The sequence below is a fragment of the Sorex fumeus genome, unplaced genomic scaffold (assembly GCF_029834395.1).
Source record: "Sorex fumeus unplaced genomic scaffold, SorFum_2.1 ptg000006l, whole genome shotgun sequence".
Taxonomy (NCBI): Eukaryota; Metazoa; Chordata; class Mammalia; order Eulipotyphla; family Soricidae; genus Sorex; species Sorex fumeus.
The window spans coordinates 68,450,961-68,464,455 of record NW_026606063.1 but is presented as its reverse complement, the minus strand read 5'-3'; the positions used below and the strand labels follow the sequence as shown (position 1 = coordinate 68,464,455).

Sequence of the window (13,495 nt, the reverse complement as noted above, 5' to 3'; positions counted from 1 at the left end):
CTTAAAATGAAAGAAACAGATAGACAAGTGATAAACAAACACACTTACAAGGACTGTGCAAGATTTAGTGTGGCCTGGGCACTCCCAAGTAGCTCACAGGAAGCCAAGTATTCAAGGCAAATGTCATTGCAACTTAGGCCCCAACATGTGAGCCATTGTTGGGCAGAGACATTAAGGAGAGTGAGTGAGTACCTCCACATTTATTGAAGAGCAGAGGCTGGACTGTCTCAGAGTCAATCAGCAGGATCCTTCAAGCATGAAGTCTGGTCTCTCTCTCTCTCTCTCTCTCTCTCTCTCTCTCTCTCTCTCTCTCTCTCTCTCTCTCTCTCCTCTTTTTGGGTAGCCCTGGGGGTGCTTGTGGAGAAGGTGAGAGGGTCTGGGAAGGGCGGCCTGTGATGGGAGAGATGTGAGCCAGGTGCTGGGGTCATGTGAGGCTCCCAGAGACCACAGCAGCCTTGGCAAGAGCAGCAGGAGAGGGAGGTGTGTGTCCAGGAGGTAACTGTCCTCTGTCATCCTGGGGCTACTAGTGATGACATGTCCTCGGCCTGTTCCACCATCCGACCCTGGATGAAAGAGCTGTAAAGCACTTTTACTTTGTTTCTGTGTTTGATTCTTTGGGTTTCACACGTGTTAGTGCTCAGGGCTCATTCCTGGCTTAGGAAAATTCCCCCAGGAAATAATATGGGGGTCCTGTGGATCCAAGTACAGTTTGTCACATGCATGTCAGGGTCTTACCCATTGTACTATCTTTTCCTCGTTACATGACACACTTTTCTATAAAAGTGTATGTACATCAAGAGCAAATTTCGTTAAGCTTTAAGCCTGGCTGCATCTGACATACCCTCAGCAGTGGAGGCACCAGGAGGAGCAAGTGGGCCAGCCCAGTCTCACACAGCTGATCTCTGGGGGTTTATGTTCTGGTGTGTATCACTTTGGGAGGAGTACTGGTATGCTGTTGACAGTAATAAGTGGCAGCATCTTCAGGCATGAGGTTGCTGATGGTGAGAGTGAAATCTGTCCCAGATCCACTGCCACTGAACCGGGGAGGGACGCCTGGTTGTAAATTGGTTGCCTTATGGATCAGGAGCCTGGGAGCTTTCCCTGGTTTCTGCTGATACCAGGCTAAATAACTGCCAATGCCCTAACTGGCCTTGCAGGTGATGGTGACTTTCTCTCCCAGAGATGCAGGCACGGATGAAGGCTGGCTCATTTGGATGTCACACCTGAAACCTGAAATAAAAAATATATAAGTGGACATCATTATCATTAATCCTAAGTTGGATAATTTACCTGAAGAGCCAAGCAGTCCAAATTCATGTAAACCCGCATTTCCCTCCTTACCTGGGAGCCAGAGCAGCAGGAAGCTGAGGAGCTGCACAGGGGCCCTCATGTCCACTCTGGGCGTGACAGACACTGACCCTGCAGAGTGACACAGACTATTATTGAGTGACTAGCCTTGAGCTCTGAGGACTTGCAAATGAGAGGGGGTTGGGCAGGCAGGGCAGGCAGAGGGGGGAGGGTGTGTGGGGACAGCTGCAGGGAGTCAGGGGTACGGTCCCTGTGGGGAAGCAGAACTTTGCCCACAGAGAACATGATCCTCCCTGGGCCCCAGGAGGGCCCCAGTGTGAGCACAGTAGGATGGGTTCCTGGTTTCCTGAGGGTCATGACACAGCTTCTTCCATCTCTCTGCTTCAGGAATGGGATTTTTCAGACCACACCCTCACAGACCCTCTCAAGAATGTACAGACCCACTTAAATCACAACTGTGGATATATTTGAGGCAAGGAAATTTCATTTTTGTTCTGCAAACCCAAGATATTTTACTACCTTTTGGAAAGCCTTAAAATTTTACTCATTTAATTTTTCTTGTTTGTATGTTTGGCCAGGATGTGGGTTTTGACTATAATTCAGTGCTCAGAGTATCTGAATGTCACTCTGAACATGACTCCTTCATCTGAGATCAGCAGGCAACGCCATGGCCCATGGAAGCAACGCTCTGGAATTGTTAAAACTTTCCATGCAGGTGCTCTGGGCCATGTCGGTCCTGGGATCAAATTTGAGCCCCAGCATATGCTTTGCATGTGTCAGTTTCCTCAACAATCACTGGTGCTCTTTTGTATGACAAATTGCTATTATTAGCAGAAAGAAATGCAATGAGCGAGTATAATTGAACAAAGGTTTGGCCTTGATTCTAAATTAGTTCTAAGATAGAGAATATCTGACCAGCCAACTCATTCTCCATCTCATCCCTTTATTCTTCTTCTGAGATACTATACCACTGCTTCCATCTCAGCCTAAGTGAAGGGATTTTCCTTCTTTTTCTTCAAAAACATTTCCCTTTCCACCTCTATTTCATGAGACAGACCTGATAATTCCTTGACTTCTTTCCTTCCTCTTTCCCTGACTTGGCCAGTTGAGAATGTGTTCAGATGGGGTGGCTGAGACAGTCAACTTGATGACTTCTCATTGAATGTCCTCTGTCCCTTCATTGGTGCATCTGATTCTCACAAATCTCTTGTCACTCCTAAGACACAGCAGATCTGAGACCAGATGAAAGACTTAATGTCTTGACAAGATTGAGGAGATAGCACTTCTGGATGGTAGATGAGAACATCCTCACAGTGACTGAGATTCACAGACACTAGACGAACTCCTCTGTGGGGTGCAGGGTGGCATAGACAGTGATGGGGTCAGTGTGGGATGGACATAGAACTAACAGAGAGAACTATCACTCTGGCTCAAGCAAAGATCCATGCTGTGTGAGTTGTGAGTTAGCATCTGGGTTCCTAAGGGTGCCATCCCACCACCCTATCAACATCACTGTTCTTTCACTGCAGAGGATGTCCCTGGAACTGCAAATCCAGCTCTCCCTGCACAGTCCTATGGTCTCCCCATCACTGAATTCAGCACCCAACAGACCAAACCAGACCTCCAGGAACAACTAGTTCAGCAGGACATACCCATGCTGAAGTACTGAGTATCCTGGGGAGGGTCTGGAATGTTTCCCAGGAAGCAACAGGTCCCAGGGGAGCCCTGCAGTGATCATGGAGTCTAGAGGAGACGGTTTCCTCTCTAGTGATCAGCCTGTGACTGGGCCTCCCCGAGTTCTTCTGTCAGACAGGAGCAGCTCCGGTGGCTCCCCTTCTGCAGGGCCCAGGACAGGACTTCTAGGGCTATTTGCTGCCTCACACCTGACTGAGCAGGAGAGATCTCCCCTCCCTACCGCCATTGCTCTTCATGCAGCAGGATCCTACTCTCACTTGGCCTTATCTACCTTCCTTTGAGAGTTTAAAACCAATCCCTACTGACTTTGTACTGCTTTCACCAAACTTACCTAAAATACCCTGTCAGGAATTCATGGAGATGAGTCAGAACTGAGTTTATCAGTGAACAGGAGGTAAGAGAAACCTGGGTCCCAACTCTGCAGGCACTATAGCCTGTGTAACACTGTATGATCTCGCTGTGATTTCAAAACAGGAGGAAGAGAATCCACACACTTTAGGCTGCATGAGAGAGGCAGGATATTTGCGTGGGGCTGTGTTTTGAGGTGGCTGGTCCTGGAGGTCTTTGACTGCCGGAGCCCTGGTCGGGGTGGGGAGGAAAGCTCAACCCGCTCCCCTCCAACCCTCCAAGGGGCCCCGGCTGCAAGGACAGTCAGGCGCGGGGGCAGGCTGCCAACTGTTAATCACAGACTCTGCACCATACCTATGTCACCCTCTCGGGTGTCAGTGATCCAGGTGCAAGTCACATGGTGGGGAATAGTGTCCACCAGGTGACTTGTCTGACAGAAGGAGGCACTCTGCTCATATATTCAAAGTCTCAGATGTTAAGACAGACATGGGAGTCAACAATTCTTTGCTGTCTGTTGGTATCAGGTTAACATATATTTCATATTGATAGAAACAAGTACTAGAAATTTTCCTTTCCTGGACCTACTGAATTGAATTAATTATGTTTATGTGCAATGAGTTTGACAGAGAAAATATAACCTCCTCTTAAAGACAAGGCTTCATATCCTTGATAGGATAAAAATAGAAGAAATGTTTGCCTGTTTTTCCCTCGAAATACAGCAATTAGAGCCTGCTCCTTCCTGCCTCTCCTTCCCTGGTGTCTGACATTGAGCTGTGAGAAGCCTTGCTGTCTGCTGGACACAATGTCTTTGTCTGCAGGAGGAATCACGTACAAACAATGTAAAACTCTCAACCAATTAGCCAAGAATGAATTCTGATTCTTCTTCCTCATCAGTAGAAACAGTGAGGGGTGAGAGTGGAGAGAACAGTGAAGTCCCCATGCCCTGAGGTGTCCTGAAGTTGATCCTGCTCAGAGGGTGCCTGGTGTGAAGCATCAGCTCAGAATTCTTCACAGGAACACACAGGCTGGGGAGTCGTACACATGCGCGTGCACACACACACACACACACACACACACACACACACACACACACACGAGGTTCTCACACTCTGGGAAGCTAAAGAGGAAAGGTCTAGGTCCCTCAGGGTCACTTCTCGTGAGACCCTCCTCCTGTCAGCAGGAGCCCCTCCCTCCCCTTGTCCTCACAGGCCTCTCCTGTGTGGTACCTGTGGGGACAGAGGGTATTTCCCTAGTCTCTTTATATTCTCATCTAATTCCCCTCCTGGGACCTCATTTCACATTCAGTGATGGTTTATCATCTCTATCTACTAATGGTCATAGTGAAATTAACTCATGATGTCAGTTGGAGATGTGGGGAGCCCGGCAACCCCCACAAAAGTTTACAGCAGACAGCTAGTACTGCAATTGTGCTCACACTGCAGAGAATATGATCATTTGTGTAAAACACAGCCTCTGAGAGCTACTTTCATACATTTACCCTCAAACCCACAGGACCTGCTGCCCCTGTTGACCATGTGACAGTAACTCAGTTATTGTCCCAACACTTCTAAGATCCAGGTTCTCTGCCTTGTCAGTTCTGGGTTCTGTCTCCCATCTAGTGACTGTTTTCTGATACAGCAGCTGAAATGATTTCAGATGCTTGTGCCAGTGATTCTGCTAGAGACCTTTCATAAGTGTTTGAAATAGACATTACAATACGTATTATCAGTTCCATCAGTAAGAACAAAAAGCACTCCCTTTTTAAATAAACTGATTAACTGGTTGGGAAGTAATGACTAAGAGAGGACAAGAATTCAGGAGGAATGTGTGTCACCAGGAGTTAAGCACTAGTTTCTTTCATCCTCACATGACATGGATATAATTTCAGAAAGATTTTCAGGAAGGAGAAGGAAATGACAGTTGAGCATGGGCAAAATGTCAGGGATCAAAGGGCTCCTGACTCCTGATGTAGACTTCTCAACCCAGCTTCATGCCTCCTCCGAGAACCATCCAGACCAGATCAGAGACCCATAGATTCTACACCAGTGAGGAGGCCTCTGGGCCATCAGCCTATGGACATACTGACTGTGTCCATAGGCTGGTGCCTGTGCCCATAGCTGCTTTAGAAACCAAATAGAATGGTCCAAACATTAGTGCCCAACAGCAATATTTAATTTTAACCTTTTTCTCTTTGCATCACACCTGGCGATGCACAGGGGGTACCTCTGGCTTTGCTCTCAGGAATTACTTCTGTGGTGCTTGGGGGACCATATGGGATGCTGGGGATTGAACCCAGTTTGACCTTATGCAAGGCCCTACCCGCTGTACTATTGCTCCAGTCCCTATTTTAATTTTCAGATGTCATAATGAACTGGGGCCACAGACAGGTGAAATGTGCTCCAAGTCACCTGCATTCCAGGGACAAGATAATTTTCAGCAATGATAAAACTTTGCTTGTGAATAACTGTGCTCACATATGAACTTTGGGTACTTGAAATGTATCATGTGAAAATAATAGTTGTTTTTTAAATGTAATTAAAAATATGAGTTAAGCCCAATTTAACTCTTTTCACACTTTTGGGCCACATTGATTGTGAGGTTTTATGCAGGAAAATACAGCCACACCGCCAAAACAACAATGTCAAACAGTTATTCCTGTTCCCATCAGTCAACTGTGTGTGATACAAGTGTCAGTGTGGATGCTACACGTGGCAAATCTCTGGAAACTTTCCGGGTTTCTGCTGCTGTTGGGCACGTATGGAGACTATGTTGAGCCCTGAGGGAAGCTGGATATTGGGCCCACAGGCTGCACTGGAACCCAGACATGGAGACGAAACTCCAGAGAGTCCCTGTGTTGATTGTGTCCCCAAGGTCTTGCTGGTGCCATTGATGTACTAGAGCAGGCAGGGCTGTGACACTGCACGAGCTGAGCCAAGGTCTCATCTCAGTGCCCGGGTCATAGGCACCTGCCCCTGAGCCCCCACATTCCTGTTCTCAGCTGGAGCCAGAACCCAGGGTCTGGGGCATTCAGAGCCCGTGTTCAGGGAACAGCAACTCCATGGCCCAGGGGCTTCCTGGCCACAGGCCAGGAGCAGTTTGGCAAAGGCTCTGAGTGGTTGGTCTCTGCTTAGGGAAAGTGGAAAACAAAATGTGAAATGCAGATCTAGTCTTTTGAAGAGATTGACATTTTCTCCACCAATGTCACCCCATATTTTATATGCCCATTCTATTAATTCAAATGCAAGGAAAAGCAATATTAATAGATAAATGGTGGGCTTTTGTCCAACAAGACTGGAAAAAATCATCAGTAACATGGCATTTCCTAAGTTAGAAATGATTTAGATAGATTAACATTCCCTCTGAGAGTGTCAAGGCCTGGCCATGCAGGGAAGCTCAGGCACTGTGATCCAGGGTGTTTCCTATGAGGCCTCAGTATAAGACTTTGGGCTAAATACAGAGTGTCGACATTTTCCTTTTCTATATAACCTCTTACTTGCCTGAATCTCACCCCCCCACACTGTTACCTTGAAATGAAGGTTATACCCCTTTATACATTCAAGGGTATCTAGGATAGTATGCCACAGTTCCTGTCAATAAAACTATTTTATTTCTCATTAAGATTTAAGAATCAAAATCCCTCAGTCAAGGGAGTAGATCTCAGTCCTCCCCTGTCCCCTGCCCCGTGGCACCCCAACACACACCATAGGATTGTGAGGGCTTGTCCCCTGGTCCCTCTCAGGAAGACTGGAAAGCTACCGAGAGTATTCTGCCCGCACGGAAGAGCCTGGCAAGCTATCCGTTGTGTATTCGATATGCCAAAACGAGTAACTACAAATGGTCTCATTCACCTGACCCTGAAGGCTTCAACGACATGGCAGCACTGAGAAGGATGAGAAAGGAGAGGCCGACAAAATCTCAAGGCCGACCTAGGCTGCCACAACGAAGGAAGACAAAAATGATCGTCTGTACTTTCAATGCACGTATGCTAGCATCAGATGCATCCATCGAGGACCTGATGGTACAAGCGCGAATGATCAAGTACGACATCATTGGTCTGACTGAGACAAGAAGGCACGAATCTCACCATGCCGTTTTCGACACTGGAGAAGAATTGTTCCTCGGAACATGCAATAAAAGAGGTGTTGGAGGTGTCGGTGTCCTTGTCAACACAAACTTGGCCAAGAGCATTGATTCATTCCAATGTCTAACAACTCGAATCGGACGTTTACATTTGAATAGATATGGCTCACTGCCTGCAGTTTCTATCTTCATTGTCTACGCACCAACATCTCATTATGATGAAAGAGAAATCGAGAAGTTCTACATGGAGCTGGAGAAGTTCTATAAAGAAGACCACACCTTCTACAAGATCATTGTGGGTGATTTTGATGCCAAGATAGGACCGAGAAGATCAGCTGAAGAACTTCATATTGGAACCCATGGCCTAGAATGGAAGGAACAGGGTGAGAGACTGTCTGAGTTCATCATGTCGACCAAGACCATTCATGGGAACTCACAGTTCCAGAAGGCAGAATCTAAACGATGGACATGGGACGATTCCCGGTGGACGATTCCACAACGAAATAGACCACATCATATTCAATCAATGGTTTTGCCTGACAGATGTCGCTGTTGTCCCAAAATTTCGAACGGGATCGGACCACCGTCTCCTTCGTGCAAAATTCTACTTCACAGAGCAGGGAGAAAGGGCTGCAAAGTTCAAAAAGAGAACTCCCAGAATGACCACCAACTGGGAACTCTTTGGTACTATTGCAGCAACATGGGAAGATGCCATTGTTGACAACATTGACGAGGAGTACGATCGACTGGTTCAGCACCTCCATGAATGTGCGAGGAACGCCAAGAGAGAGATAGCCACAAAAAATCGCCTATCTTCGAAAACTCTTGAGCTAATTCGCCAGCGTGGTTTGGCGCATGCCTCAGGCAACCACAAGCTAACGTCCGAGCTTGCAAAGCAGTGCAGAGATGCGATCAAGGAAGACCTCAAAGAGAGAAGAGCAGAAGTACTGGTAGATGCGGCAGAAGCCGGGAAAAGTATTTGTAAAGCCCGCCTGTCCTCCGAAGTCCTGATGGATCCATCACATCCTCCAGAACGGCAATGGAGAAGATTATCCATGACTTCTACTCAAATCTCTTCGATAGCCATGTCCACTTGCCAACATACCAAATTCCACAGGATGGATATGTCGTTCCCAATGTTCTCCCTTCCGAAATCCGACACGCCATTTCGTCAGTAAAGGAACAAACAGCAACCGGCCCAGACAAGGTCAGACCTGAACACCTGAAGAACCTGCCATCAGTACTCATCAATATACTGGCTCAGCTCTTCACTCGCTACCTGTCTGAATGCAAGGTTCCATCCCAATGGAAAACCAGCAGGACTGTACTACTGTTCAAGAAGGGAGACATCCATGACATTGGCAACTAACGCCCGATCTGCCTATTGTCTGTCATCTACAAGTTGTTCACTCGAGTCATCCTAAATAGGATTGGCAGAACATTAGATGAAGGACAACCATGCGAGCAAGCCGGGTTCTGCAAAGGATTCAGCACCATCGACCATATCCACACGGTAACCAAGTTCATTGAGGTTTCTCGGGAGTTTAAGATGCCACTCTGTTTAACGTTCTTTGATTTAAAGGCCTTTGATTCTGTTGAGACGGAAGCGGTCATTGAAGCCCTAGCCAATCAGGGCATTCAAGCCCAATACACCAGGATCCTCCGTGAGCTGTATTGCGGATTCACTACCAGGATCTCACTTCTACAAAGAAGTGATCATTGATGTCAAGAGAGGGGTGCGGCAGGGTGATACCATTTCACCGAAACTCTTCAGTGCCACCCTCGAGAACATCATGCGACGACTAGAATGGGAAGGAATGGGAGTGAAGATAGATGGTCGGCAACTACACCACCTCCGCTTTGCTGATGACATTGTTTTAATAACACCAAACATCAGCCAAGCGGCACAAATGCTGGCTGACTTTGACCGTGAGTGTGGAAAGGTAGGACTACAGCTGAATCTTACGAAGTCAATGTTTATGAGAAACAGCCTCGTTCCTGACGCCCCATTCGCTCTCAATGGAATGACCATCTCCGAATGCAACAGCTATGTTTACCTAGGTCGAGAGGTCAACATGACAAATGACCTGGCACCCGAGCTGCGCAGGAGGAAGAGAGCGGCTTGGAATGCCTTCAAGAACGTCGAAGAAATAGCTAAGAGGACGAAGAACCTCTGGCTCCAGGCACATCTCTTTGATTCCACTGTTCTTCCTGCATTAACATATGCCTCAGAGACCTGGGCCCTAAGCAAACAAGATGAGAACGCTATTCAGGTCTCCCAAAGAAGAATAGAAAGAGCTATGCTTGGAATATCACGTTTCACTCAAATGAGAGAAAGAATCCAGAGTTCTGACATCCGTTGACGATCAAGAATCAGAGACGTTTTCCAGATTCTGGCTATTGTAAAGAGTGCTGCAATGAACAAACAATTGCAGATGTCACTTCGACTATACCTTTTTGCCTCTCTGGGATATATTCCCAGGAGTGCTATAGCTGGGTCAAATGGGAGATCAGATTCTAATTTTTTGAGAATCGTCCATACTGTTTTCCAAAAGGGTTGGACCAGCCTGCATTCCCACCGAGAACAGATGACTGGTTAAAGAAACTTTGGTACATTTACACAATGGAGTACTATGTAGCTGTTAGAAAAGATGAATTTATGAAATTTACATACAAGTGGTACTACATGGAAAGTATTTTGTTAAGCGAAATGAGTCAGAAAGAGCGGGATAGACACAGAAAGATTGCATTCATCTGGGGAACATAAAGCAACAAAACGGGAGACTAACACCCAGGAATGGCTGAGATTAGTACCAGGAATTTTGCTCCATGACTTGAAGGCCAGCCACATGTGCTAGGTGAAAAGAAAGCTCAGATAGAGAAGAGAGCACCAAATAAAGGGTGTTGTGAAGACCCTCCCAGGGTGGGAGAGACATGCTAAAAGTAGTCTATAGACCAAACATGATTGCCACTCAATGCCTCTCTGGCAAAACACAGTACCCAAAAGAAGAGAGAGAGAACAAGGGGGAATGCCCTGCCACAGCGGCAGGGTGGGACGGGGGGGGGGGGATGGGGCGTGGGAGGGATGCTAGGACCCTTGGTGGGGGAGGATGGGCACTGGTGGAGGGATGGGTACTTGATCATTGTATAACTGAAACCCAAGCACAAAAATTTATAAGTCTATAACTGTACCTCATGGTGTTTCACTAATAAAAAAAATGATTTAAAAAAAAAAGAATCAGGGACGCTGTCTCATTTGCCAAGGTGTTGAAAATCAGATGGGCTGGTCATGTAATGAGATTTAAAGACGACTGCTGGACTAGAGCTGTTACCGACTGGATTCCACGGGATGTTAAATGACCGCGTGGCCGCCCACCTACCAGATGGTCAGACTTCTTCGTGAAGATCATGAACGATCGGTTTGAGGCCCTTCATGTTCCCGGAGCGAACAGATGCCATTGGGCTACACTAGCATGCGACAGGGACAAATGGAGATGTTACTGGCGCCCGCTCGAGCAAATCGACCACTAACGGGAAGTTAAGTGATTAAGTGATTAAGTGTCCCCTGGTAAGCTGCGGTCTCTCCCTCTGGCCCATATCAGACAGGACATCATGGCAGGGGAGGATGCACCCTGTGAGATACCCTTAGTGTGAGGCTATGATGCTGCTCATATGTCTTCACACGTTCGGTGGAAATATGTGTGATTATTTAAAAATATCTATTAAAACATGAGTTCTAGAGTGCTCAGACCAGCACATATGAACTCTGAATAACATTGTCACCAACTTATGTCAGGAAAATAATCTCTATGAATTCAATCAACAGATCTGTTGTCATATTAGTGCTGCTAATTAGTGCTTGCAATTACAAGGAGAATATTGGAGCCTAAAAATGTTTCTTCAAGGCTGGAGTGATACTCCAGTGGGTAGGGTATTTGCCTTGCATGAGGCCAATCCAGATTCGATTCCCAGCATCCCATATGGTCCCCTGAGTACTTCCAGGAATAACTCCTGAGTGCAGAGCTAGGAGTAACCCCTATATATCGCTGAGTGTGACCAAAAACATACAATAAAAAGGTAAAAATAAATTAAAATGTTTCTTCAACATGAACCAAAACTGTCCATCATTGCACAACCTGGATGTATCTAACATAGCCTCAGTGAGGGAGGCACCAGGAAGAGCAACTGGGGCAGCCCAGCCGCACACAGCTGATCTCTGGAGGTTTTTGTTCTGGCCTGTATCACTGTGGGAGGAAACTTATCATACTGTTGACAGTGATAAGTGGCAGCATCTTCAGGCATGAAGTTGCTGATGGTGAGAGTGAAATCTGTCCCAGATCCACTGCCACTGAACCGGGGAGGGACGCCTGGTTGTAAATTGGTTGCCCTACGGATCAGGAGCCTGGGAGCTTTCCCTGGTTTCTGCTGATACCAGGCTAAATAATTGCTAACGCTCTGACTGGCCTTGCAGGTGATGGTGACTTTCTCTCCCTGAGATGCAGACACAGATGAAGTCTGGGTCATCTGGATATCACATAGGGAACCTGGGGTTGAAAATAGAAACACACATTATCACCAACATTCATTGTACTTTAAATTATTTTCCCTGAAGCACGGGTAGCAGTAGATCCAGTAAACCCTCATTCCCCTCCTTACCCGGGAGCCAGACCAGCAGGAAGCTGAGGAGCTGCACAGGGGCCCTCATGTCCACTCTGGGTGTGTGGCAAAGACTGACCCTGCAGGGTGACACAGACTATTATTGAGTGTCCAGACATGAGCACTGAGGACTTGCAAATGAGAGGGGGCTGGGCAGGCTGGGCAGGCAAAGGAGGGAGGGTGTGTGTGGGGACCAGCCCAGCTGCAGGGAAGTCGGGGGTGCAGGTCCCTGTGGGGAAGCAAAACTTTGCCCACAGAGAACATGCTCCTCCCTTGGCCCCAGGAGGATCCCTGTGTCAGCACAGAAGGTTGGGTCCCTGGTCCCCTGAGAGTCAGGACACAGCTTCTTACTCTCTCTACCCAGGGACAGGCTCCGCCAGACCACAGCCACATAGCCACTCTCAGGAATGTAGACTCCTTTAATTTCACATCTTTGGATCAAAGTGAGGGCATGGAAGCTTCCTTTGAGATCCTGTTATTATATGCTTGAAAAATGTCATCACTACCAACTGGAAACATTGTATGTTAATGTTAGGACCCACTTAGCTGGAGAATTGCCATGACATGCTTTGTGGCCTTCTGAGTGACCTAGTGTTCTTCCAGGAACAAGTAAAGCAGAAAAACCGGATGCTGGTGTCAAAGATTACATCTCCAGAATGAGATTAAGTCTCGAGAACATAACTGTCAGGGAGGTTCGCTAGATGATGCAGTCCAAAGCAACAACAACAAAATATATGTGTAGCAATAGAAAATTGCTGAATAATACTTACTTGCCAAAATGAAAGTATAAGAACTTCCTGAACCTAGTGCTTGGGGTCCTTGTTGAAGCCCACTGTGTCAGGCGGATACTTGGACCCCAGCTAGCTGGAAAAATAAACCTTGCTATGTGATTTGCATTATCGTCTCTGTTCTCTGTCCTTGAGGGGTGGTCTACTCCTCACTCCAACATTAACAGCAGAAAACCTGTGGCCGTGGTTAACAGCCTGTATCCAAATAAACTCTTCAGAGACAGTCTTATCCCTTCCACCTCAGCCTCAGACTGTGGTGTTTGCTGTCCACGTTTATAAATGCTCTCTGCCTTCCCGAAACCACCAACATGCACTCTTTTCTGTTTGGGCATTCTTCCATGTTTTTCAGTCCCTCTTTCCCTGAGAGATTCCCTTCTGAGGTGACCAGATGGAAATGAGTCCAGAAGGGATAGATGAGATGAGTCACCTCCACCGAATTCCCCTTGGATACACTGTGCTCTTTCAGCTCACATCCTATATCACACATCTCTTTTTCTGTTTGGAAAACACCTAGCAGTTCCCAGGGATTACGCATGGCTCTATTCTCTGGAATCACTCCTGGCAAGGCTCAGTGTTTGAGATGTGGGGTTACCCTATGGGATGCTATTTATTTATTTTTT

At 47.0% G+C, this 13,495-nt stretch overlaps 1 gene segment (V, D, J or C); it reads right to left on the bottom strand.

The window, feature by feature from the left end:
• Positions 1-11,577: 11,577 nt before the first annotated feature.
• LOC130037665 (immunoglobulin kappa variable 1-12-like) lies at positions 11,578-12,136 on the bottom strand. The segment is given in 2 exon segments: positions 11,578-11,975; positions 12,088-12,136. Coding segments are annotated over 2 exon segments (447 nt in total).
• Positions 12,137-13,495: the final 1,359 nt, after the last annotated feature.